Source organism: Scyliorhinus canicula, chromosome 17 (genome assembly GCF_902713615.1).
Source record: "Scyliorhinus canicula chromosome 17, sScyCan1.1, whole genome shotgun sequence".
Taxonomy (NCBI): Eukaryota; Metazoa; Chordata; class Chondrichthyes; order Carcharhiniformes; family Scyliorhinidae; genus Scyliorhinus; species Scyliorhinus canicula.
The window spans coordinates 53,157,171-53,184,241 of NC_052162.1; the positions used below are offsets into that span (position 1 = coordinate 53,157,171).

At 52.1% G+C, this 27,071-nt stretch overlaps 1 protein-coding gene across 7 annotated transcripts in view; it reads left to right on the forward strand.

The window, feature by feature from the left end:
• Positions 1–27,071, forward strand: part of nhsl2 (NHS-like 2) — a 436,567-nt gene that overhangs the window by 394,151 nt on the left and 15,345 nt on the right. For all 7 annotated transcript variants that reach the window (XM_038774973.1, XM_038774975.1, XM_038774976.1 and 4 more), the window contains exons 4-5: positions 10,281–10,476; positions 11,335–11,466. In XM_038774973.1, coding sequence (XP_038630901.1) covers positions 10,281–10,476; positions 11,335–11,466 — 328 coding nt within the window. The remainder of the gene's footprint in view (positions 1–10,280; positions 10,477–11,334; positions 11,467–27,071) is intronic.

Consider the following 27,071-nt stretch of genomic DNA (forward strand, 5'->3'; position numbering starts at 1 on the left):
CCTTGCTCTTCGCGTTGGCGATTGAGCCCCTGGCCATGGCATTGAGGGAGTCAGGGAACTGGAGGGGCCTGGTTAGGGGCGGGGAGGAGCATTGAGTGTCGCTGTACGCGGATGACCTGTTGCTGTATGTGGCGGACCCGGTGGGGGGGATGCCGGAGGTGATGAGGATTCTTAGGGAATTCAGGGGTTTCTCGGGGTATAAGTTGAACCTGGGCAAGAGTGAGGTGTTTGTGGTGCATCCGGGGGATCAAGAGGAGGGGATTGGTAGGCTCCCATTGAAGCAGGCAGGGAAGAGCTTCAGGTACCTAGGGGTCCAGATGGCGGGGAGCTGGGGGGCCCTGCACAAGCTCAACCTCACAAGGTTGGTGGAGCAGATGGAGGAGGAGTTTAAGAGGTGAGATAGGTTACCGCTGTCACTGGCGGGGAGGGTGCAGTCCGTTAAGATGACGGTGCTCCCGAGGTTTTTGTTCCTGTTCCAGTGCCTCCCCATCCTTATCCCGAAGGCCTTTTTTAGGAGGGTCAACAGGAGTATCACGGGATTTGTGTGGGCGCATGGGACTCCGAGGGTTCGAAGAGTGTTCCTGGAACGAGGCAGGGATGGGGGGGGCTGGCGTTGCCCAACTTCTGTGGGTACTATTGGGCTGCCAACGCGGCGATGGTGCGTAAGTGGGTAATGGACGAGGAAGGGGCAGCATGGAAGAGGATGGAGGCGCCGTCTTGTGTGGGCACGAGCTTGGAGGCGCTAGTAACGGCGCCGTTGCCGCTCCCTCCAACGAGGTATACCATGACCCCGGTGGTGGCGGCTACCCTCAAAATTTGGGGGCAATGGAGACGGCACAGGGGAGAAATGGGGGGCTCGATGGAGGCCCCGATACGGGGGAACCATCGGTTTGTCCCAGGGAGCATTGATGGCGGATTTCTGGGCTGGCACAGGGCAGGGGTTAGGAGGTTGAGGGACCTGTTTGTGGAGGGGAGGTTCGCGAGTTTGGGGGAGTTAGAGGGGAAATTTGGGCTCCCCCCGGGGAACATGTTTCGGTATATGCAGGTTAGGGCGTTTGCCAGGCGGCAGATGGAGGGGTTCCCCTTGTTGCCCCCACGTGGGGTACCCGACAGGGTGCTCTCAGGGGTGTGGGTTGGAGAAGGGAGGATTTCGGACATATATCGGGTAATGCAGGAGGTAGACGAGGCCTCGGTGGAGGAACTGAAGGGTAAATGGGAAGAGGAGCTGGGTGAGGAGATTGAGGAGGGGACGTGGGCGGATGCCCTGGAGAGAGTGAATTCCTCCTCTTCCTGTGCGAGGCTTAGCCTCATACAGTTCAAGGTGCTGCATAGGGCCCACATGACTGGGTCGAGGATGAGCAGGTTTTTCGGGGGAGAGGACAGGTGTGCTAGGTGCCCGTGGAGCCCAGCGAACCATGCCCATATGTTCTGGGCATGCCCAGCGCTGGGGGAGTTTTGGAAGGGGGTATCAAAGACGGTGTCGAGGGTGGTGGGATCCAGGGTCGAGCCAGGCTGGGGACTCGCAATTTTTGGGGTTGCAGTGGAGCCGGGAGTGCAGGAGGCGATAGAGGCCGGGGTTCTGGCCTTTGCGTTCCTAGTAGCCCGGCGGAGGATCTTGCTCCAATGGAAGGATGCGAGGCCCCCAAGCGTGGAGGCCTGGATCTCGGATATGGCAGGGTTCATTAAATTGTAGAGGGTGAAATTTGCCCTGAGGGGATCAGTACAAGGGTTTTTCAGGCAGTGGCAGCCTTTTCTGGACTTCCTGGCGGAACGATAGGGAAATAGGCCGGCAGCAGCAGCAACCCGGGAGGGGGTGGGGGGGGGGGGGGGAGAACTGTGCACATGGGTTTGGGGAGGGTTCTATCTCTTTCCCTTTCGTTGTCTGGGTGCTCTTTTGTTTGTTTTTTGTTTTTGTTCTTTCCTTTTGTTTGAAGTTGCTCTTGAAGCTGGGGGTGGGGGGGGGGGGGGGGTATTGTTCATGGGGTGTTACCGCGGTTGTTTGCTAATAGAGTTAAGATGTTTATATTTTGTATTAAAAAAAAAAATTTTTTTCAACCAGTTAAGGATGACAGATTTCTATCCCTAAATTCTGGATTTATTGCGTGTGTGTGGTGAGATAACCACTGTAGTTATGTGTACTGCAGTAGGGGGATGTATGCCTGTACCTGTAATACAGGTTCCTCCGGTCAGCCCCTGCCGGCTAGCTCCGCCCACAGGGAGCTTATGTATAAATGTATGAGAGCTGCTCAGACCCTTAGTCTACTGTTGCAGATGGAGGGACAACATCGTACAGCAATAAAGCCTCTATTGTACTAGTCTCTCGTGTGTGTCTGTGTGCATCTATGTGTGTCTGTGTGTGTGTATGTCTGTGTAAATGTGTGCATCTGTGTGCTATGTGTGTGTGTGTGCGCCTGTGTATCATCGTGTATCTCTGTGTATTCGCATGTATCTTTGTGTGTGCGTGTGTATCTTTATGTATCTGTGTGTGTTCTGTGTGTGTATATCTTGAGTGTTTCTTTTTAGTCATTTACGGGATAAGGGCATTGCTGGCTGGACCAGCATTTATTACCCATCCGTAGTTGCCCTTTAGAAGGTGGTTGTAAGATGCTTTCTTGAACGGCTGCAGCCCCTGAGGTGTAGATAGACCCACCATGCTGTTAGTGGTGGGTGGGGGTGAGGGATTTCCAGGATTTTTACCTCTGTGTGTTTTCTTCGTGTATCTGTGTGTGCGTGTGTGCCTGTGTGTATCAATTTGTGCATATGTGTATATATGCATGGCTGCACGTGGTTGTGTGTGTAGCTGTTTGTCTGTGTATGCGTGTATATATGTGTTTGTGTATCTGTGTATATCCATTTGTGTGTGTATATCTGTATGATTGTTGCGTGTGTGTACCTGTTTGTGTGTGTATCTGTGTGTCATTGTTCATTGTGTGTGTGTATTTGTTTGTATGTGTTTGCACATTTGTGTATCTGTGTGTGTACCTGTTTGTCTGTGGGTGTATCTGTGTGTTGTTGTTCATTGTGTGTATGTGTCTATGTATGTGTGCCTCTGTGAGTGGTTATTTGTTGTGAGTGTGTACCTGTTTGTGTATGTATCTGCGTGTGTGTGTATGTGTGTGTATCTGTGTGTTGTTCATTGTCTGTGTGTATTTGTCTGTGTGCATGTGTGTGTGTGTCTGTGTAGCTATCTGTGTATGGTTGTTCATTGTGTGCGTGTGTCTGTGTATGCGTGCATCTGTGAGTGATTATTTGTATGTGTCTCTGTGGGTATCTGCATGTGAGAACAGGATAATGTCCAGTACTGGGGCTGGATTCTCCGTTTGGGAGACTACGTCCCCATGCCGGCATGAAAATGGTGGTCTTTTACGTCAGGAAAATTGGCGCAAAACGACCACCGTTTTGCTGGGGCCTAGCAGCTCTAGCTGCCGATCCGGCCCTGAGCATTTCTGGTTCCGTGGCCGCGCATGCAGAAGGCGGTGACCTGCAGCGGCTGCGCTGTGCTTCATGGCGGACTCAGCCCGCAGACCCGGACCGCAGAAGTAGTGCCCCTCTTCGGCTGCTCGCGCGCCCCAGACCGCCCGCCCACAGTGCCCCCAGCCTGAATGAAGCCCTCCTGCCCACGGATCGGCCCTCCCCCGACTGTGGCGGCGCCAGACTGAGTCCGCAGCCCCCCACAAGGTTCCTGAATGGTGTGAGCACACGTAACCCACGCCGTCGGGAACTCGGCCGGTCGAGGATGGAGTATTACGGAGTGGGCCTCAGGCAATGGCCTGAGGCTGTGGATACTTGGCGCGGTGTACTCCCAAAGTACGCCACTCTTCAGGGAGCATAGAATTCAAAAACTGGCGCCGCCCCTGATATTGGTGTCAAAATGGATTCTCCGCTCCATCGCCGAACGCGATTCCGGCGTCGGGGAGTGGAGAATCCAGCCCCTGATGTTTGTTACAAATAAGCCTTCCATTGACAATCTCTATCTGGGCTCCATGACTAATAACATTTGGGTGGGATATGAAAGGTGCCACGTGCTTACAGGACATAAAGATGAGGGAAAAAATAATTCAAAGAATAAATCGAATATTACTGAGAGTAAAGAGAAATCTGACTGTTATCAGAGGCCTTTCTCAGTGTGTACAATGGGTGTTAGTCAATATGGTGGGTGTCTCTCTGAATATGATGGGTGCAGGTCACAGTGTGGGCAATGGATGCCTGTTTCATTGTGTCCAATCAGTCCAAGTTTCATTCAATATGACCGCTGCCAGTCTCTGTGTATATGCTGGATCCTGGCTCAGTGCATAGAACAGGTGTTGTTCTCAGTCTTTGACTCAATGTATATAATGGCTTCTACTCTCAGTGCATGTACAAACAAAGGAAATAAGAACAAATTTAGGCCATTTGATCCCTCAAGCCTGCTCTGCCTTTCAATAAATCATGGCTGGTCGGTTTGTGTCTTGAGTTCCACATTCCCATGGTGAGGTCCCTCCCTATGAATTCCCTTATTTACCATTTCTTTAAGTCAAGCAGGGGAAGTGAGGAATTTGAATGTTACAACAGAGAACACTGTGCTAGCCTTCAAACAACAGAAGTCAGACTTGTCGCCACCCGTGAGATTGGTGGGACTTGGTTCGATTGGTTGGCTGGCCAAAAAGGCCGGGGCGCGATTCTCCCAAACAGGGAGAAATCGTAAGGCTGGCGTCAAAAACGGGCGGGTTTGACGCCAGCCTCCCGCCCCCCCCCCGACCGGGAACCGATTCTGGTCCCCGGTCGGGGCTAGCATGCCACGGCCGTGAACTCCGGCATCGCGGGCTTAACGAATTTCGTTAAGCCCGCTTGCCAGAGTTTGCGACGGCTGACGCGTCACATGACGCCAGCCGCGCATGCGCGGATTGGAAGACTCCAACCCGCGCATGCGCGGATGACGTCATCGCGCATTTGCGCGAAACTCGCGCATGCGCGGGCCGGGATGCCCCTCAGCCGCCCCGCGAATGGATACAGCGGGGCGGCGGAATGACAAAGAATGCGCGGGAATCGGACCCGCTGCCCGCGATCGGTGCCCACCGATCGCGGGCCCATGGCACCCTTGGCACGGCAGTGGTACTGCCGTGCCAATCGGTGCCATGGTTGCCAAGATCTGAACTTTACGGCCGTTTTTACGAACGGCCAGACCAGGTGTGTTTGCCGTTCGTAAAAACGGCCGTAAAGGGCTTGGACAGCCCATCGGCCAGCTGAGAATCGCTGCTCGCCGTAAAAAAACGGCGGCAGCGATTCGTGTCGGGAGTCGGGCGTGGGGGGGGGGGGGGGAGAATAGCGGGAGGGCGTCAGACTAGCGTGGCCGTAAAAATTTACGACCCCCGCTATTCTCCGCACCGTCGTGAGTGCGGAGAATTGCGCCCCGTATTCTTCCCATAACAGGCGGTGATTAGATCCTACTCAAGTGGGATGATTGTCAGAGACCCCAGGAAGCACAGTTGAGACATGGGACGCATAGAGACAAGGACCTGCTCTCTCTCTCTCTCCCCCTCATGTGATCTCCAGAAAAGCTGCTGTATTTCTGAAACTGCAGAGGCCTGAATGAATCTACAGTGAAAACCATTACAGACTAAAAAGCAGAAGTCTTGTACAGAAAGCCTAAATTGAACAGGGTGCTAGAAAGAACCACCTGAAACAAAAACCCTGGGGCAGGATTCTCTGATCCTGAGGCTAAATGTTGACGCCGTCGTAAGTGCCACCGTGTTTTACGACAGCGTCAACAGGCCCCCAGGAGCAGCGATCCTGAGCCCTACAGGGGGCCAGCACGGCATTGGAGTGAAGGGGAGGGGGGGATGGGGGGCTGGGGAGGGTGAGTGCCGGGGAGGGCGGGCTGGGGGGGGTGAGTGCCGAGGAGTGTGAGTGCCAGGGAGAGGGGGCTGGGGAGGGGGGATGGGGGGCTGGGGAGGTTGAGTGCCGGGTAGGGCGGGCTGGGGAGGGTGAGTGCCGGGGAGGGTGGGCCACCCTTCTACGTTGCCCTGGGGGACCTGGAGCAGGAGCGTGCCAGGGAGGTGGCGGAGGCTGCCGCAGAGGAGCGTGCCTCAGAGAGGCAGGTGGCAGCCACCCAGGCTGGAGGGCCGCCACCCAACAGGACGAGAGGAGGAGGAGGAGGCGGTGCCATGGCGACGGAGACGCTTGATGAGGCCCCGTGTGTACCAGCGCCACATGTCGTACAAGGACCTCACGGACCAGGCATGCAGGAGGCGATTCAGCCTATATCTACGACCTGATAGCACACCTGGCACCGCGTGGCACTGGGGGAGGACACCTGTCCCAGTGGTCGTCAAGGTTACGGTGGCCCTGAACCCCTATGCGACGGGGTCATTCCAGTCGCCGAGTGGGGACCTGTCCAGCATCTCGCAGGCATCGGTGCACCGGTGCTTCCGTGCAGTGACGGACGCTCTGTATGCCATCGTGGACTGCTACATCCAGATCCCTGTGGACCGGGCCAACCAGGATGCCCGGGCAGCGGGCTTCGCTGCCGTGGCCAGGATGCCCAAGGTCCAGGGGACGATCGATGGGATGCACGTCGCCCTGCGGCCATCAGCTGATAACGGCTGTGTTAACGAATAGGAAGGGGACCTACTCCATGAACATTCAGGTGGTCTGCGCCCACCGCATGAGGATCCTGCATGTCTGCGCCTGGTACCCGGGCAGTGTACATGACTCGTTCATATTGCCGCAATCATTCATCCCCGCAATGTTCGAGGGACGCCAAACCCCGGCTGAGGGGCTAGTTGCTGGGCGACAAAGGTTACCCGTTGCAGTCGGGACTGATGACGCCTCTATCGAGGCCACAGAGTGACGGGGAGAACCACTACAACGATGCCCATGCAGCAACCAGGGGTGTGATAGAGAGGTGCTTTGGGCTGCTGAAGATGCGTTTCAGGTGCTTGGACTGCTCTAGAGGGGCCCTCCAGTCCCCTTCGGATAGAGTTGGCCGCATCGTTGTGGTCTGCTGTGCCCTGCACAACATAGCCCAGCAGAGGGGCGATGTGCTGGAGGAGGAGGAGGGGGAGTAGGAGGAGGAGGGGGAGCAGGAGGAGGAGGGGGAGCGGGAGGGGGAGGAGCAACACAACAAAGGGCAGGCCTCCCCAGATGAGGAGGATGGGGGCAATGTACAGGACAGACGGGCTGGACATGGACAGGCGGCTGCCCACTGTTACCGGCTGGGCCAGCAGGCATGGGACGGATTGATTACCGCACGGTTCACAGACTAGGGGGGTGTGGGAATCGCTGGGTATGGGCACAGACAGCACAGTATGGCACCAGCTTACCACCCTCACCCCACCCACCCACCATCAACCACCCTCCCCACACCCACCAACCACCCTCACCCCACGCACCAATTGCCCTCACCCCGCCCATCACCACATCACCCGCATGCACACACCCCTCCATTGCACATCCACCTGCGGCACATTGGGCAGGGCTCGCACGGTCGCCAGTGGAAGCGGGTCTATTGCAGGCCATGATGGATGATGACAACCCGCTCTGCGATGGGCTCCGGGCTCTACATCGTTAAATTATGTCTGACTCATGGCCACAGTACCACCCTCCACGTGGACCGTCCCTGCATGCGGCCTTGACACTGCGGCGCACGGTCCTGTCGTCTGCCCGGGCGGGTGGTGAGGACAACGTTGGGGGGGGGGGGGGGGGGGCACACTCACCAGAGGCCGACATCCTATCGCCCCTCACATACACACACTGGCACTCACCTCACACTACACCCCGCACACATCAGACAGAGCACAGAGGCAGCTTCTGTAGGTGTGAAAGTGATTTTAGTGACAAACAGTTCATACACGTGCCCTAGCCCCTATAACTACTCTGTGCCCTGCACCCGTGCCAACTTACTCAGTGTCTAATTTTCTGGTCTTACGGGCCCTATGACTACGTCTAGGTGGTTCCCCAGACGGTACAGTAGAGCTGGAGGTGGACTCCTGTGACTCCTGCCCTGTGACTAGGGTCCCCTTTGGTGGCCGTTACCTGGGGCGGTCCGGCCTGAATGGGCCAGGCCGCGTCTCGGTCAACTGGGATGGCGAGCTGCCAGCCTGTCCAGCCCGTTAGGCCCACTACATGCATCCGGGAAGGGGGGGGGGGGGGGGGGGGGGGTCCGAGGTGTCGCGGTGTTCAAGGACCTCCCCTGCAGGGGGACCCAGAACAGCCCCAGCACCTTCTCCTCCCTCGGGGTGCTCGATGGCCCCCGGGGCTCTCCATGAGTCGGGTGTGCAAACGGAACCAGCATCCGACGTACTCACGACACTTGGCGCTGCCAGTCCTGGAGGCCCGCCAGGACTGCAAGTTTGCAGCCATGGAGCTCAGGTAGTTGGTCATCCCTGTCTGTGTCTGGGCAACGCCGGCCAGCACCTGGGCAATATCTCCAATGCCCTCAGCAATGGCCTGCTGAGACTGGGCCACGGCCTGCTGAGACTGGGCCAATACGTTGAGCACCTCTGCGATCTGCAGCAGGCTCTGGCTCATGGCTTCCTGTGAGGGGGCAGCCATGCCCTGGGCCATGGACGCCGCCTGCACGGAAAGACCCAAGCCTCGGATTCTGCTCCCCAGGTCTGACACCGTCGCCCCCATTGCCTCCACCGCGGACGCCACCCATGCAGTGTCAGCCTGGGTGGCATGCATGACCGGCACCACTCCAAGCTCCTGGACGCGGGTGGACTCCTCCACCTGCAGCTGCCGCTAGCCGGCCGACACCCCCTTCGATTGTCCCTGGGTCCGTGACTGCATCAGGTCTATGGGTGGGTGTGGTTACTCCAGGAACCCGGTACCCGTCTGAATGGCAGATGGTTGCTTGTGCCAGGCTGCCTTCCGACCTCCCGACCCCTCGCTGTTCCTACCTCCACCTGCAGTCCCGGGATGGCTGTGTTGTGCGCACCAGTTAGTGTCCCAGAAGCCTCATCACTAAAGTGCCCAACCGAGGTGAATGTCTCAGCGACGGTGGAGGGTGTAGGAAGGAGATAGCAATGGCGTAATGTCGAGGTCTTCATCCGACCCGAAGTCCGGGGTCCTTTGGAGTGGTGTTTCCTGTCCGTCCCTCCCCTGTGTGTGGGTATCCTGGGGGGGTTGTGTCCTTTGTGTGGGTGTCCTGTGTATCAGTGACCTGTGTATCAGTGGGTGGGTGTGTCCTGGGTGGGTGTGTCCTGTACATGGGTCTCCTGGGTGCTTGTGTCGTGTGTGTCAGTGTCCCGGGTCGACTGGAACGGGGACCTGTTGCTGTGGCTGCCCACAGAGAGCGGGAAGTATGTGTAAAGATAGAGGATCAGCCATGATCTTTCTGTCTTTCTCTCAGTATTACAGTGACTACCCAAACAGTGCTGAATCTCAAAATTTGGTTTCATCTGGTGGTTATGATCATTCAATTACGACTGCTTTTGTCTTTTAACGCATATAATAATCTTTATTAGTGTCACAAGTAGACTGATATTAACACTGCAATCAAGCTACCATGAATATCCCTTAATCGCTGCCCTACGGCATCTGTTCGGGTACACTGAGGGAGAATTCAGACTGTCCAATTCACCTAACAAGCATGTCTTTCGGGACTTGTGAGAGGAAACCAGAGGAAACACACCCAGACACGGGGAGGACGTGCAGACTCCGCACAGACAGTGACCCAAGTCGGGAATCGAACCTGGGACCCTGGAGCTGGGAAGCAAACAATGCTAACCACTGTGCTACCATGCTGTTCTGCACTCAGGCACAATGGTATCTTTCCTTGTGTTATGTATTAACATTCAACACATTTTCCCATAACGCATCTATTTCATACTATTTCATACATTTTTCTATTTTATACACGCCCCCTTCATACTTCAGGTAGATGCACGTCAATTGATTCTGCGTTTCTGACTCCAATCCGTTTCACATTTCAAGTACGCATGTCTGTTCTTTAAGACTCCGAGTCGGGGAAGTAAACAGACCAGCTTGGATTGCTATTCCTGACCACTATCCATATGTGCCGCTCATTCTCTTGGCCAGCTTTGCAGTTAGGTGCCTGAGTCCTTTCGCTATTCGGCCCATGAGTGACCATGGTTGATTTGAACAAAGTACAGCTTCTCTGAATTGCTGACACCACCCAGTATGTACCTGGGGACATGTATTCAATCAGCTCATTAAAATGTGCTGTCATGTCTTTTGAAATCTCTTCTTCAAACAAATTGATTGTAAGCAGTGCTGTGTTTTTCAAACCTTTATTGAAGATGATTTTTATCTTTGTTTTTTATGTTTTGGTGGGTTAGCCAAGCACAAGATCTAACAGTGAGGATGAGACAACCACCATTGGTATAAGACCACAAGAACTACTTCTGAACTCACCATCTACACCTGATAAGCCACACAAGTGGATTCAGCCTGTACCACAGTCAACACCAGAGGAAAAGAGGTGGAACCAGACACGGTCTGTTCAGGCGGATCTTGTACCCATCAATGTGACTGGTAAGATGCATTCCTTTTCTTGTTCATCACACGCACAATGGCGGGTGGGATGGGGATCAGGGAGAAATGTAAGAGAACTGCAGGGTTGATCAGTGCAAGTGTGGCTGGGAGCAACATCAATCAGTGCAGAGAAGGGCAGGGTGTGGACCGTCATTGGGGCCACAGGGTCTGCCTTTCCTACTCAGGGGCCCGTTTTTGGGTTATGGAGTGTGGGGCCCCCATATCAGATGGACACCCCTGAATTTGTCTAATGGGCACCCAAGAGGGGCCGTTGCCTGCCACTGGGAAATGTTCTTGGTAACAGGGATGGGTCGGGAAGCTCCCCACAGTTTTCCCTGTCTCCACCTCGAAGTCCACAACCCCAGGGGCAGGAAAATTGACTTCACCATGCCTAGAGGACATTTCAACTGTTATAGTCCTCACCCACTTACCATACATATGGATAGTGGTCAGGAATAGCAATCCAAGCTGGTCTGTTTACTTCCCCGACTCGGAGTCTTAAAGACCCAAACATTATCTTGGCTGGGATAAATCCCGAGACCTTTCTTGTTTTATCCCACACTGGACAGGTTAATTACCAACGAAAGTACAGAGTGCTGTTCTTTGTAACAAGTGAGTCCTTATCAAGCATTAACAACTCCCCAGTGCATAGTAACTGGAACAAGAGCTTGCTTCCATTTACTGCACATGAGTCACTTAGAGAGATACAGGAAGGGCTTGGCCACACAAATCCCAGAATTAGTCAGTTCCTTCGAAACCAGCAAGGAAAAAAAAGAAGGCCGATGGGTGGGTATTCCTTGCGGCAAAATGGATGACTGTGAGAGAGATTAATTTGTTTTTATCTTTGTTCGTGTCCAGGGGAAACCCTTGAGCGGCACGCGAACACACACCACTCTTTGTTCAACACAGAGACCGCGATGAACCCAAAGAGTACACTGAGGAGGAGACGGACAGTCACTGGCTTGCATGAGGCAGGTCAGCCTCAGCAAGGTGAGCTCCCCTCTCTGGTCAAATCCCTGGGGATTTTTCCTGCTTCCTGCATGTGAAGGAGCTGAGAGGATCAATGTCCGGCTGAATTTGAGGGTAATTATTTTCTGTTGCTGACAGTGCTCGCTGAAGGATCAGGGCCCACTGCAAAAATAAAGAAAAAGGGAAAATTGTGTTGGTTTTGTAAAATTCATGTAGCGCCCATGGTGCGGCAGTTTTGTTTGGAACAGAGGTGCTGTAGCGGTAACTTGCGCAGAGGGATTAGCAAGAATAAATCCTCCTCCTCCTTCTGGTGCCAGCCCAAAGAGGGTGTTGGTGACCATGGGGCGGTCCCTGAGTATACTTGGCAAAGTCTGCAGTGGTTTGCTATTGCTTTCTGCAGAATGGCTGACCAGGAAACTCTCCAGCTCTAACCACTTGCCATCAAGCATATCAGGCCATTTGGCCATGTTATGAACCTGAGATAGGACTGGAATCAAGAACTTCTGACCCAGAGGTAGGGATGCTGCTCTGTCCCATGCAGCCGACTTTTTATCAGAGTTACACCCTTTCGGAAATGCACACTAACTCCTAGCAGAATTGGCCTTGTGCTCGCTCCCAGAATGGAGGACGAATACAAAGGATAGGAAATAAATGGTAAAAGCTGCTATTGCTTGATTTAACTATCAGCTCACCTCCTGACCCCCCCAAAGCCTGTCCCCCATCTGCACGCCACAAGTCAGGAGTGCAATGGAATACTCACCACTTGCCTGCATGAGTGCAGCTCCAACTCAAGAAGTTCGACACCATCCAGGACAAAGCAGCCCCGCTTGATTGTTTCCCCTTCCACAAGCATTGAAACCCTCCACCACCGATGAACAGTGGCAGCCGTGTGTACCATCTACAAGATGCACTGCAGTAACTCACCAAGGTTCCTTCGACAACACCTTCCAAACCCACGACCACTACCATCTAGAAGGACAAGAGCAGCCGATACCTGGGAAGCCCACCAACTGGAGGTTCTCCAAGTCACTCACCACCCTGATTTGGAAATATATCGCCGTTCCATCACTGTCGCTGGGCCAACATCCCGGAACTCCCTCCCTAATTGCACAGTGGGTGTACCTACACCTCTAAGACTGAGAAGTTCAAGAAGGCAACTAATCACCACCTTCTGAAGGGCAACTAGGGATGGGAAATAAATGTTGGCCTAACCAGCGATGCCCACATCCTGTAAATGAATAAAAAACACATTTGTGCTGGGCTTCTTCATCATTGAGGATTGTGATATTTGTCCAGTGAGGTGTTTAATTATCCACCACCATTCACGACTGGATGTGGCAGTCCTGCAAAGCTTAGCATCTGATGCATTGTTTGTGGAATCGCTGAGCTCTGTCTATTACTTGCTGCTTATGCTTATGCAGGCACACAAGTGCTTCACCAGGTTGGCACCTCATTTTTCAGTATGCCTGATGTTGCTCCTGGCATGCCCTCCTGCACTCTTCATTGAACCAGGGTTGATCCCCTGGCTTAGTGGTAATGATAGAGTGGGGGGATATGTCGGGCTATGAGTTTACAGATTGTGGTTGAATACAATTCTGCTGCTGTTGGTCCACAGCGCCTCATGGATGCCCAGGCTTGCGCTGTTAGATCTGTTTGAAGTCTATCCCATTCAGCACGATGGTAGTGCCGCACAACACAATGGAGGGTATCCTCAGAGTGAAGGTGGGACTTTGTCTCTATAAAGGCTGTGCTGTGATCAGGTTCATTCACCGCTTGCTGCAGTCCCGGTCTAGCAGCTATGTACTTTAGGATCCGGCCAGTTCGGTCTGTGGTGATACTACCGAGCCACTCTTGGTGATGGACATTGAAGTCACCCACCCAGAGCATATTCTGCACCCTTGCCACCCTCAGTGTTCAATATGGAGGAGTACTGGTTCATCAGCTGATGGTGGCTGGTACGTGGTAATTAGCAGGAGGTTCCCTTGCCCATGTTTCACCTGAAGCCATGAGACTTCATGGGGTCCAGAGTCGATGTTGAGGACTCCCAGGGAAACTCGCTCCTGACTGTACCACTGTGCAGCCATTTCTGCTGGGTCTGTTCTGCCGGTGAGACAGGACATACCCAGGAATGGCGATAGTGGTGGCATTGTCTGTGAGATTGTCTGGCAGTTGGAATACAATGTTGACAAATGTCAGGTTATCCATTTTGGTAGGAATAACAGCAAAGGGATTATTATTTAAATGATAAAATATTAAAACATGCTGCTGTGCAGAGAGACCCATGTGTGCATGAGTCGCAAAAAGTTGGTTTGCAGGGGATGAAGAAGGCAAATGGAATATTGTCCTTCATTGCGAGAGGGATGGAATTTAAGACTAGGGAGGTTATGCTGCAATTGTATAAGGTGTTAGTGAGGCCATACCTGGAGTATTGTGTTCAGTTTTGGTCTCCTTACCTGAGAAAGGACGTACTGGCGCTGGAGGGTGTGCAGAGGAGATTCACTAGGTTATTCCCAGAGTTGAAGAGGTTGGATTACGAGGAGAGGTTGAGTAGACTGGGACTGTACTCGTTGGAATGTAGAAGAATGAGGGGGATCTTACAGAAACATATAAAATTATGAAGTGAATAGATAGGATAGATGCGGACAGGTTGTTTCCACTGGCGGGTGAAAGCAGAACTAGGGGACATAGCCTCAAAATAAGGGGAAGTAGATTTAGGACTGATCTTAGGGGGAAAGTCTTCACCCAAAGTTGTCAATCTATGGAATTCCTTGCCCAGTGAAGCAGTAGAGGCTCCTTCATTAAATGTTTTTAAGATAAAGATCGATAGTTTTTTGAAGGATTAAGGGATTAAGGCTTATGGTGTTTGGAAAGTGGAGCTGAGTCCACAAAAGATCAGCCATGATCTCATTGAATGGCGGAGCAGGCTCGAGGGGCCAGATGGCCTACTCCTAGTTCTTATGTTCTTATGTAAGGTATGATTCTGTGAATAAGACTATGTCAGGCTCTTGCTTAACTAGTCTGTGAGTCAGCTCTCCCAACTTTGGCGCAAGCCCCCAGATGTTAGTACGGATGACTTTGCAGGTTTGTCAGGGCTCGGTTGGCCGTTGTCGTTTTCCAGTGCCTGGTTCGATGCCGGGTAGTCCGTCCAGTTTCACTTCTATTTTGTGTTTTTGTAGCAGTTGAATGCAACTGAGTGGTGTGCGAGGTCATTTCAGAGTTAATCACATTGCTGTGGGTCTGGAGCCACATGTAGGCCAGGCAAGTTTCCAATGAACCAGGTGGGTTTTTACAAATCGACAATGGTTTCATGGTCATCTTTTAATTCCAGATATTTTGTTGAGTTTAAATTCCACCATCTGCCATGGTGGGATTCGAACCCTGGTCCCCAGATTGTTATTGAGTCTCTGGATTACTAGTCCAGCGGCAATGCCACTACGCCACCGCCTCCCCCTGTAAGTATCTCAACAAAATCAATAACTGTATGAGGGTACGTTGTTAGAACAATTCAATACAATATTTTTATCCCATTGTTTCTCCATCCTGTTTTTCTCTTTATTCCTTTATTTTATTATTATTAATTTTGACAGATGGAAGCACTCAGCTGTCTTCCCCCATCTGTGAGGCACTCATTCACAATTTCTGAAAACCTACTTTTTAATTTACGTTTTGCTCCGTCTGCTTAGCCTTTCCAAACATCTCCTCCAGGCAGTCACTCAGTTTGTACAGTGCTCACAAAATGCTGATGGTGTAATGGTCTGCCATCTTGTGGTCATTGATAAGAATCACAGTCTCAACTTGCTTGAATTCATGAAGCCACAGTAATTTTCACAAATTTCTTCCCAGATTACAATGAGATGAAATTGACAGCAAGTCCAAAGGAGATATTAGCATTAGTCATTAAAGACTTGATCAAAGAGATAAAATTTAAGAAACAGCATTATAAAGTAGAGGGAGATAAAAAGGCAGGGAAGTTTGTAGAGGGAATTCTAGAGCTGAGGGCCTAGTCGGCTGAAGGCACAGTCGCCAATTACTCACAGTTTTCATAGAATCCCTACAATGCAGAAAGGGGCCATTTGGCCCATTGAGTCTGCACTGATCCTCTGAAACAGCACCCTACCTAGGCCACTCCCCCACCCTATCCCCATACCCCACCTAACCTCCACATCCCCGGACACTCAGGGGCAATTTAACACGGCTAATCCACCTTGTCTGCACATCTTTGGACTGTGGGAGGAAACCGGAGCACCCGGAGGAAACCCACGCAGACACAGGGAGAACGTGCAGACTCCACACAGACAGTGACCCAAGCCGGGAATCAAACCTGGGACCCTGGCGCTGTGAAGCAACCGTGCTGCCCAGTAATGGACCAGGAGCTGATGTACAGGTCAGCAATCGGATAAATGATTTGGGTGAATAGGACTCGTTGCTAATTAGGATATGGACATTAGGGCTTTGGATGGAGGAGAGAATCTGATTGGAGAGGTCTGATCACGGATTTGTGTGAAAGAAGGGGACAAAGTTGGGAAGTGAGAACATGTTCAAGAGCTTTACAGAGGAAAAGTAGTTTGGAGAAAGGACAGTAGGGACAGTATCTGAGGAGAAGGTTTCAATAAAGGCGAAAGGAGTCAGACGAATAACATGAAGAAGACGTTTATTTATAATCGGTATTATTTATAAAGGGGCCCAGTTAGACTTCACCAGGTCCTCTCTCAGTCAGTTGGTTCCCATCTGGCCACCCCATATATGTATGGTAATAGCCCCCTAGTTGGCGGGGGACCTCATACTCTATGAGGCACAGGAGGAAAACAGTCCAGCCAGCCCTGTGTGCTCTATGCAGGTTATTACAAGGGTATCATTAAAAATGTCACCAAGCATGGGGACCATTAGCAAAGTTGGGTGATTAGTTACTTTAGAGCATCAGATTTCAGAGGGGTGGAGGAGGGTCTTGTGGACAAGATGGGCTTAGAGAAAGCATGATGAACACCAGAAATAGGTGAGAACCTCCTTAAAATTAGGGCAGCACGGTAGCATTGTGGAGAGCACAATTGCTTCACAGCTCCAGGGTCCCAGGTTCAATTCCCGGATTGGGTCACTGTCTGTGTCGAGTCTGCACATCCTCCCCGTGTGTGCGTGGGTTTCCTCCGGGTGCTCCGGTTTCCTCCCACAGTCCAAGGATGTGCAGGTTAGGTGAATTGGCCATGATAAATTGCCCTTAGTGTCCAAAATTGCCTTAGTGTTGGGTGGAGTTACTGGGTTATGGGGATAAGGTAGAGGTGTTGACCTTGGGTAAGGTGCCCTTTCCAAGAGCCGGTGCAGATTCGATGGGCCGAATGGCCTCCTTCTGCACTGTAAATTCTATGATATCTATGAAATAATATAAATTGGGAGGGAAATAGTATGAAGCTTGGAAACATTTCTAATGTTAAGTGCACTACTTCTTCATTTTGCCCATATACAATGGTTTTTGAGGGCTGCTCGGCTGTGATGTTCAATGGGAAGCATTTAAAGGAACAGCCAGCCACATTCAGGGACAAACGTTGCACAGGGGTTTTCATTTATCCAATCAGTATTTTTTGCACGGCCAATTTTTGGGTGAAATGGTTTTGTTGGATGACTTTCTGGTTTTGTAAGGAATTTCCACCTCAGAAAATTGGATGATCCTAATATGTGTGTTACTGATTACGTATGGTAGCACAGATAGGGATAATCAAGTTCTTAATAAAACTGGATGCAATGATAACCCGGAAGCAGACATTTATTTATGTTGGACCCTCCCTGAAGGACCAACGGCATTGGAAAGTTTACTTTACAAAATATCATCAGCCTCCACCTAACAAAGTACATAAACAGGGTCAAGTGGCTTGCTGGTGATGCAGAACAATTGGAATTTTCCTTTAAAATGTAATTAGAGTATTTCTAAATCTAAACCAGATGGACTAACTTTATTATGCAGCTTTATTCCCTGCTGTTTGTTCATTCCAATCTTCTCTGCTCTCCTGAAATGTTGACTGTGGTGCAGTTTCACGAGTTCTGACAACTCATGTATGCATCACACAAAAGGGTATTATATGACAGCTAGGGCAGTGTGAGCTTATTGACTGTCCATCTCTGATCTGGAGGCCATGGAAGCTCCATCAGACCCTAAGACATAGAACATAGAACATAGAACACTACAGCGCAGTACGGGCCCTTCGGCCCTCGATGTTGCGCCGACCTGTGAAACCTTCTGAAGCCTATCTGACCTACACTATTCCATTTTCATCCATATGTCTATCCAGTGACCACTTAAATGCCCTTAAAGTTGGCGAGTCTACTACTGTTGCAGGCAGGGCGTTCCACACCCCTACTACTCTCTGAGTAAAGAAACTGCCTCTGACATCTGTCCTATATCTCTCACCCCTCAATTTAAAGCTATGTCCCCTCGTGTTGGTCATCACCATCCGAGGAAAAAGACTCTCACTGTCCACCCTATCTAACCCTCTGACTATCTTATATGTCTCTATTAAGTCACCTCTCAGCCTTCTCCTCTCTAACGAAAACAACCTCAATTCCCTGAGCCTTTCCTCGTAAGACCTTCCCTCCATACCAGGCAACATCCTAGTAAATCTCCTCTGAACCCTTTCCAAAGCTTCCACATCCTTCCTATAATGTGGTGACCAGAACTGCACGCAGTACTCCAGGTGTGGCCGCACCAGAGTTATGTACAGCTGCAGCATGACCCTGTGGTTCCGAAACTCAATCCCCCTGCTTATAAAGGCTAGCACACCATATGCCTTCTTAACAGCCCTATTAACCTGGGTGGCCCATAGCCATAAGACCATAATAGGAACAGGAGTGGCCATTCTGCGCCTCGAGCCTGCCCTACCAGGCAATAGGATCATGGTAGATTCCAACATTCCTCACGTACACTTTCTGTCCTTTCCCCGTAACCCTTGATTCCCTTACTGATCAAGAACCTATCTATCTCAGCCTTAAATGTACACAAGGACTCTGGCCCCACATCTTTCTGAGGCAAGGAGTTCCAAAGATTCACAACCCATTGAGAGAAAAAAATTATCCTCATCTCAGTTTTACATTGCAACCCCTTTTATTCTGAGACTGTGCCCTCTGGTCCTTGACTCTCCCATGAGGGAAAACATCCTCTCAGCATTTATCCTGTCTAGCCCCTAAGAATCCTGTATGTTTCAAGGAGACCACCTCTCATTCTTCCAAATTCAATGAGTAGACTCCCAACCTATTTAACCTTTGCTTCATACCGGGGATTATCCTAGTGAACCTCCTTTGAACTACCTCCAATGAAATAAAATCTTACCTTCAATAAAGGGAGCCAAACTGCTCACACTACTCCAAGTGTGGCCTCACCAGTACCTTGTCCAATTGCAGCAAGACATCCCCACTTCAATCCTTTTTTTAAAAAAAACATATTTTACTAAAGATTTAACAGATAACAGTCCAAAGATGTGCGGGTTAGGTGGATTGGCCATGCTAAATTGCCCGTAGTGTAAGGTTAATGGGGGGATTGTTGGGTTACGGGTATACGGGTTTCGTGGGTTTAAGTAGGGTGATCATTGCTCGGCACAACATCGAGGGCCGAAGGGCCTGTTCTGTGCTGTACTGTTCTATGTTCTATGTTCTATAACATACATGGGGCAGGTTTCTCCGTCCCGCTGCACCAGATTTCTGGTGCGACACGCCTTCGGGATTCTCTGTTCCACAGGCTGGTCAATGGGTTTCCCATTGTGGGGCAGCCCCACACCATTGGGAAAGCCCCCGGCTGCCGTCAAAACAGAGAATCCCAGCGGCAAATTCAGGTTCAACACAGCTCAGAAAATGGCTCATCCCAGAAGAAGGCTGTCAACGAGTCAAAAGCAAGAGCATCTGCCTTCACCCCAATCTGCAGCCCCAGCGAGTCCGATACCCCAAAGATTGCCACCAAATCGACAAGGCTCCAGGTCAATGTTAAGAACCGCTAAATGGTGCAAAAGAAGGAGACCCAAAAGCTTACTATCTTTGGGCATGACCACAACATATGGGTGTGCTTAGTGGGTCTTCAAGAGCACTGCTCACACTTGTTCTCTACTTCCCCAAGAATCTGCTTTAGTCAGGTGAGCTCTGTGCACAGCCTTGAGCTGGATCAGGCTGAGCCGTGTGCAGGAGGAGGTGGAATTCACCCTACAAAGGGCCTCATTCCACACATCCTTATCTAGAATGAGCCCCGACTCCTCCCATTTTGCCCTCACCCAATCCAGCGGCGCAGATTCCATTCAAATAGTCTGGCCATAAATATACGCTATCCTCCCCCCCCACCCGCTGCCCCCAGACCTCACCAACAATAAGATTTCCCCCAGGGAGGGTTGCGGTGCTAAGGGAAACGTACAGCAAGCTCCACAAACTAAGTCGCGCAATTGAAAGTATTGGAACAGGTGTGCCCTTGATAATTGGAATTTCGCCAGAAACTCCTCCCAGCTGACAAACTGTGCCTCCATAAACAGGTCCTTAAAAGCTCTCTCTTCCCTTCCCTTCCCTTCTCTTCCCTTCCCTTCCCATACCTTCCCAGTCGCATCCAAACCCGATGGTGCAAACAAATGGTTATGGCATTCAGGGCCCGACAATGACATGGCACTCAGCTGGTAAAATTGCCTGAGCTGCCTCCATATCTTCAAAGTAGAAATCATCACTGGCTTTGAGGTATACCTCGCTGGGGAGAATGGGAATGGCATCATCACCAGATCCCATAGGCTCGAACCCTTACACAAACCTGCCTCCATCCTTCCCATATGGTATCCGACTCACTACACCACCCCAGCACCACCTCCACATTGGCTGCCCAATAATACAGGAGAAAATTGGGTAACACCAAGGCTCATTCTGAAGGTACACCCTGCAAATACTTGGTGGCTTACCTGCCCCCCACACAAAATAATTCACTAGCTGGTTCACCTTCACAAAGAACAAGTTAGCAAGAAAAATAGGAAGGCACTGAAACAAAAATAGGAACCATGGCAGGATATTCAGCTTGATCATCTGGACTCTAGCCACCAGGATCAACGGGATACTATCCCAACTCTGCATATTGGACCTTACCCGTCCCAACAGACTTGTATACTTTCACTTACGAAGCCTAGGCTAATCATGTGCCACCTGGATACCAGATGCTGCCTCTGGTGAAAAGGCAGTAGCCCCAGTGTGGCTCCCCTCCCCGTGAGATTGACTGGAAAATATTCCCTCTTTTCCAGGTTTAATTTATAGCCTGAAAAGCAGCCAAAAGCTCCTCAGTAGCTTCATAATTTTGTCCACTAGCCATAGGGACCTTTTACAGAAGCCACACCCAAGAAATAAACTTCTGCCTGAATCCAATCTCCCAAGCACCTCAATAAGTTACTGCCACTCCACCCTGCCAAATGCCTTTTCTGCATACATATAATCAGCTCTAGCTCATGGGAAGGAGGGGAGACGACATCCACATTCAGCAACTAGATGGGCCTGTAAGAACCACACTTCATGGGGTCCTTATCTTTTTTTAAAATGAGGGGGGTGGAGGCCTGTGAAAGTCTATCAGGCAGGAACCTCAAGCTAAAGCGTCGTTAAATAAATCTACCATTCATCATCAGCAGGTCCGCAATGATTTTATAAAACTCAATGGATACCCATCAGCGTCCGGTGCCTTACCCGTTTGCATCAGCCCAATTGCCCTCAGTACCTCCTCCGAGCCTAGCGGGGCCTCCAACGCCTCTCTACCCTCCCCCTCTACCCTCAAGAAGGGCAACCTGTCCAGAAAGTCCGCCATGTGTGGCAGAGTGTTTCCTATTGGCTTTTCAGGTGAGATTTAGACCAGTATTCACCAATATTTAGTCATTTTGTGGGCCTTGGGAACTTTCTTCCTGGTCTAGCTCAGAGGTTTTTTCAGCAGTGGGGATCTAAGCACGCCGGCGAAACCGGCTCCCCAGAGGTCAGGGGCCATTTTGAAAGGGTGCTGCGATCTCTAAGTGAGCTTGAGGTTCCCCACAACCCCCCGCCCATGGACAATGTCACCCCACACAGACATGGACATTGCCCCCCCCCCACCCCAGAAGTGAGGACACTCTTCAGACCCCTCCTACCCCTCCATTCGGGCACCCCCCCTTTCAGAATACCCCCTTCACTTCTCCAACCTTTATGAGGCCCCTTTATACCTCCTTCACCCCCTTTCATGGACAGGATGGTACCCTGGCACTCCCTCGGCACCCAGTCACCTTACACTGCCAGCCTGGGTCATTGACAGTGCTACCCATCACTTACAGGGTGCCCGGGTGGTACTGTAAGGGTAACAGGCTGGGCTGTGCCAGGGTGCCCAGGTGCCAGATTGGCACTGCCTGGGATCAGGCCCGGGGTGGAGGGGGGGGGGGGGGGGGAGGCGGTTTCCCGGGGGCCTCCCCAAGCTTGGGAGAGTAAGGGGGTGGTTATTAAAGCGGGAGAGGGAGATGCTCGAAAGGCGTGGTGGAATGATTGAGGCACGGACAAAATGGCGCCTCAAATTGCTCACCAGCAGGAAATACCTCAAAGCGCGGCCCTGCCGGAGAAAATCACCTCGAGGCCAAAATAAAGGGCAAAGTGCCGTTGGATTACGGGATGTTTCTCACCGCTGCAGCCGCTGAGAAACTCCTGGCTAAATGTACCGTTCAACGGGCTTTAACTTCAGTCCACTGAATGGTGCCCTGTGTTTATTATAAAATCTTTATCACTGCTGTGATTTTAGAATTATGTCGACAGTCAAGCAGGTTATCGAGACTTACATTTAGTGCAGCAATTAGATGATCTCAGAAGTTAGTGCAGTACCGCAGGCTGAGAGAGCAGGAGGATCAGTGAATTGGACTAACAAGGATGGTGTAGATGTTGAGGTGGCGGCACTTGGGAAGTGCAAAGAAAGAGATAAGAGGAGGGAAAGGGGGTGGTGGGACATGTGAGGGGAGAAAGGTGGAAAAGGGAGGAAAGAATTGGGGAAACAGAATGGTACAGATGAGAAACACATGGGGTGAGGAGGAGATAAAGAAGGAATCTCTTTGCCCAACCAATAGCAGCTCCATTTTCAGCTGTTTAGGTTCCAGGCACTGGAATTCTGTCCCTAAACCTTTCCACCTCCCTCCCGGCCTTTACCACACTTCTTAACACCTACCGGGCCGAATATTTCCTTATGAGCTTTAAAGTCACTTTGTCTCATTAGGTGCCTGTGAAGAACCTTGGGACTTTTACAATAAAAGCATTAATAAATTGACATTGACGTTGAAGAGAGTATGGAGGAGGGAGAAGAAGCTACATTTTCTTTGCAGCTTGTAGCTTGTGCTCCCTGTAGCTTGTTAGGTTTGGAATGTTACTTTGCCAGAAGGAGATAGGGGAAACGTAGTCGTCTCATGATTTGGCTCCATAATGCTACTGGAGTTGGTACGAACGATGTTGGAAGCCCCCTGTGGTGGTATGATTAGCATAGCTGCCTGCCATTGGTGCAGAACACCGGCTTACCATTGGCCCTGGTCGGTCATGTGCCTCTCGACCGATTGGTTGAGACCAGTCATGTGATGGCTTCCCGATTGGTCGAGAGGCTGAGTTAACTCCGTCTCCAGGTTGGGGTATAAATACCCAGTACGCCCGGCGGTCGTCCATTTACTGTAATCGACCGCAGGGCTAACATCTAGCTGATTAAAGCCATACTTTTGTACAGCAACTCGTCTCACGTTCAATTGATGGTACATCAATTTAATCAGCTAGAATTTTGAAGATGGAGTTCCGGATCAAGCCCGAATGCCTCCGCATCAGCCCGCAAACTCAGAACGCATCGGAAATCTTCAAACATTGGCTGGCGTGTTTCGATGGCTACCTGGCGTCAGCAAGCAGGCGTGTTTCGATGGCTACCTGGCGTCCAAAAGCAGCCCCCCCACCATGGCACAGAAGCTTCATATTCTCCACTTCAGCGTGGGCATGGCGCCCTACGCATGGATAAGCTGAAAGGACAGTTTCTTAAGCCGGTAAACTGAGTGTTCGCCCGACATCTGCTGGCTGCCAGACAACAGCTTCCCGGTGAGTCCATTTGATCTTTTGATTAGAGATGCTTACGTGGCTGGGATGCAGTCTGCCGCTATCCACCAGCGGATGCTAGAAAAGGACGATCTCAGCCTAACTGAGGCACGGACTCTCTCCACCTCCCTCGAGGTTGCTGACTTAAACGCCCGCGCCTATTTCTGTGGGTTCGCCAAACACCCTCACCCGCGCTGCCCGGCCCGCTCCGCCCTCTGTAAGAGCTGCGGGAAGAAGGGCCATTTTTCTCCTGGGCGCCGCCATCTTGGGGCCCCGACTCCACGTGCGGGTCCTGGGCGCCGCCATCTTGGGGCCCTGACTCCACGTGCGGATCCTGGGTGCCGCCATCCTGGACTGGCACACAAGGTCCTGCCAGCACCTACTCGGCCGATGTCGACTACGACGATGGATCTTCTCCACGGCCATTCAGCTCGACCAGTCAAGACCACGCACGCTCGCCAAAACGACAACGCTGATCCACCTCAACGGTCACGAGACGGGCTGCCTGCTGGACTCCGGGAGCATGGAAAGCTTCGTACACCCTGACACGGTAAGACGCTGCGCGCTCCCTGTCCATCCTGTAAAACACAAAATCGGGTTAGCCTCAGGTTCGCACTCCATCCGCATCACCGGGTGCTGCATCGCAGACCTCACGGTCCAGGGGAAGGATTAAAAAAATTATAAACTACTTGTCCTCCCTAACCTTTGCGCACCGGCACTCCTAGGACTGGACTTCCAGTGCAACCTGCAGAGTTTGACCTTCCAATTCGGCGGCCCTGTACCCCACCTCACTGTCTGCAGCCTCGCGTCCCTCAAAGTGGACCCCCCCTCCTTGTTTGCTAATCTCACCCCCGATTGCAAACCCGTCGCGACCCGGAGCAGACGGTAAAGCGCCCAGGACCGGACCTTCATCAGGTCTGAAGTCCAGAGGTTGCTGAAGGAAGGGGTCATCGAGGCCAGCAACAGTCCCTGGCGAGCCCAAATGCTGGTGGTCCGGACTGGGGAGAAAAGCCGGATGGTCATCGACTACAGTCAAACCATCAACCGGTTTACGCAACTACACGCGTATCCTCTCCCCCGTATTTCCGCCATGGTAAACGAGATTGCGAAATACAAAGTCTTCTCCACTGTGGACCTCAAGTCCGCCTATCACCAGCTCCCCATCCGCGCGAGTGACCGACTGTACACCGCGTTCGAGGCTGATGGGCGCCTCTACCACTTCCTCAGGGTTCCATTCGGTGTCACAAATGTGGTCTCAGTCTTCCAAAGGGAGATGGACCGAATGGTCGACAAGTACGGATTACGGGCTACCTTCCCGTATCTCGATAACGTCACCATCTGCGGCCACGACCAGCAGGACCATAACATCAACCTCTGAAATTTCCTACAAACCGTAAAACTCCTTAACCTCACTTACAGTAAGGATAAGTGCGGGTTTAGCACCGACCGTCTAGCCATCCTCGGCTACATAGTGCGTAACGGAGTGATAGGCCCCGACCCTGAACGCATGCGCCCCCTGATGGAACTCCCTCTCCCCAATACCCTCAAATCCCTCAAACGCTGCCTGGGTTTCTTCGCTTACTACGCCTAATGGGTTCCCAATTACGCCGACAAGGCCCGTCCCCTCATTCAGTCCACGACCTTCCCGCCATCGACTGAGGCCTGCCAGGCCTTTAGCCGCATCAAAGCGGACATCGCAAAGGCCATCATGCGCGCCATCGACGGGTCCCTCCCCTTCCAGGTCGAGAGCGACGCATCAGAAGTAGCTCTGGTGACCACCCTGAACCATGCGGGCAGACTCGTGGCCTTCTTCTCCAGAACCCTCCAGGCTTCCGAACTCCGTCACGCCTCAGTGGAAAAGAAAGCCCAGGCCATAGTCGAAGCTGTGCGACACTGGAGGCACTATTTGGCCGACAGGAAGTTTACCATCCTCACAGACCAACGGTCAGTAGCCTTCATGTTCGATAATGCACAGAGGGGCAAGATTAAGAACGACAAGATCTTGGGGTGGCGGATCGAGTTGTCCACGTACAACTATGATATCTTGTATCGTCCTGGGAAGCACAATGAGCCTCCTGATGCCCTGTCCCGCGGTATCTGCGCCAGCGCGCAGATAGACCGCCTCCGCTCCCTCCAAACGGACCTTTGCCATCCAGGGGTGACCCGTTTCTATCATTTCATAAAGACCCGCAACCTGCCCTACTCCATCGCGGAAGTCAGGTCAGTGACCCGTGACTGCCACATCTGCGCAGAGTGCAAACCGCACTTCTACCGCCCCGAGCGTGTGCATCTGATCAAAGCATGCCGCCCCTTCGAACGTCTCAGCATTGACTTCAAGGGGCCCCTTCCCTCTAGCAGCCGCAACATTTACTTCCTGACGGTGATCGATGAATACTCCCGCTTCCCCTTCGCCATTCCCTGCCCCGATATGACCACATCGACCGTCATTAAGACCCTCCTATCCATCTTCTCCCTGTTCGGCTACCCCGCGTACATACATAGCGATCGGGGGTCCTCCTTTATGAACGGCGAGCTGCGTCAATTCCTGCTCAGCAGGGGCATTGCCTCTAGCAGGACGACCAGCTATAACCCTGGGGTAACGGACAGGTCGAGCGGGAGAATGGTACCATCTGGAAGACCATACTACTGGCCCTCCGGTCCAGAGATCTCCCTATTTCCCGATGGCAAGAGATTATCCCCGACCCCCTACATTCTATCCGCTCCCTCCTCTGTACCACAACTAATCAGACACCTCATGAATGTCTTCTTGTTTTCCCCAGGAAGTCATCCTCCAGATTCCCTCTCCCGACGTGGCTGGCCACTCCCAGATCCATCTTGCTCCGGAAGCATGTGCGGGTGCACAAGTCCGACCCATTGGTGGAACAAGTCCAGTTACTCCACGCTAACCCGCAGTATGCGTACGTGGCGTACCCCGACGGTCGGCAGGACACGGTCTCCCTCCGGGACCTGGCACCTGCCGGCGTGCGGCCTTCCCCCCTTCACCACAGACCCCCCGTCCCCGTCCCTTTTCCCCCAGTGCCCCACGCAGGCCACCCCTCCCCCATCCATGGCTTCTCCACCACCAGCCCGGGGTACGGAGACAGTTCAAGGACCATCGCTCCCGGAGTCCAGGACATCGGCTGAACCACCACCATTGGCTGAACCAACGTCACCAACTCCACTGCGGCGGTCTGCCAGGACGTCACGGGCAACGAAAAGGCTGATCGAGTCCATTTAACTTCAACACCACGATGGACTTTTTATGGACACTATGTACTGTTGCTAAATGTCTGGGCCAGTGGGAAGCCAAGGATACATTTTTTTTTTCTCTCCTTACTACTCATACCACCAGCTCTCTCCCCCCACCCCCCCAGCTCTCGTTGACACCCCCCCCCCCACCCCCACCCCCGATGAATGTGGTGGTATGATTAGCATAACTGCCTGCCATTGGTGCAGAACACCGGCTTACCATTGGCCCTGGTTGGTCATGTGCCCATCGACCGGTTGGTTGAGACCAGTCATGTGACGGCTCCCCGATTGGTCGAGTGGCTGAGTGGAGGCGGGGTATAAATACCCAG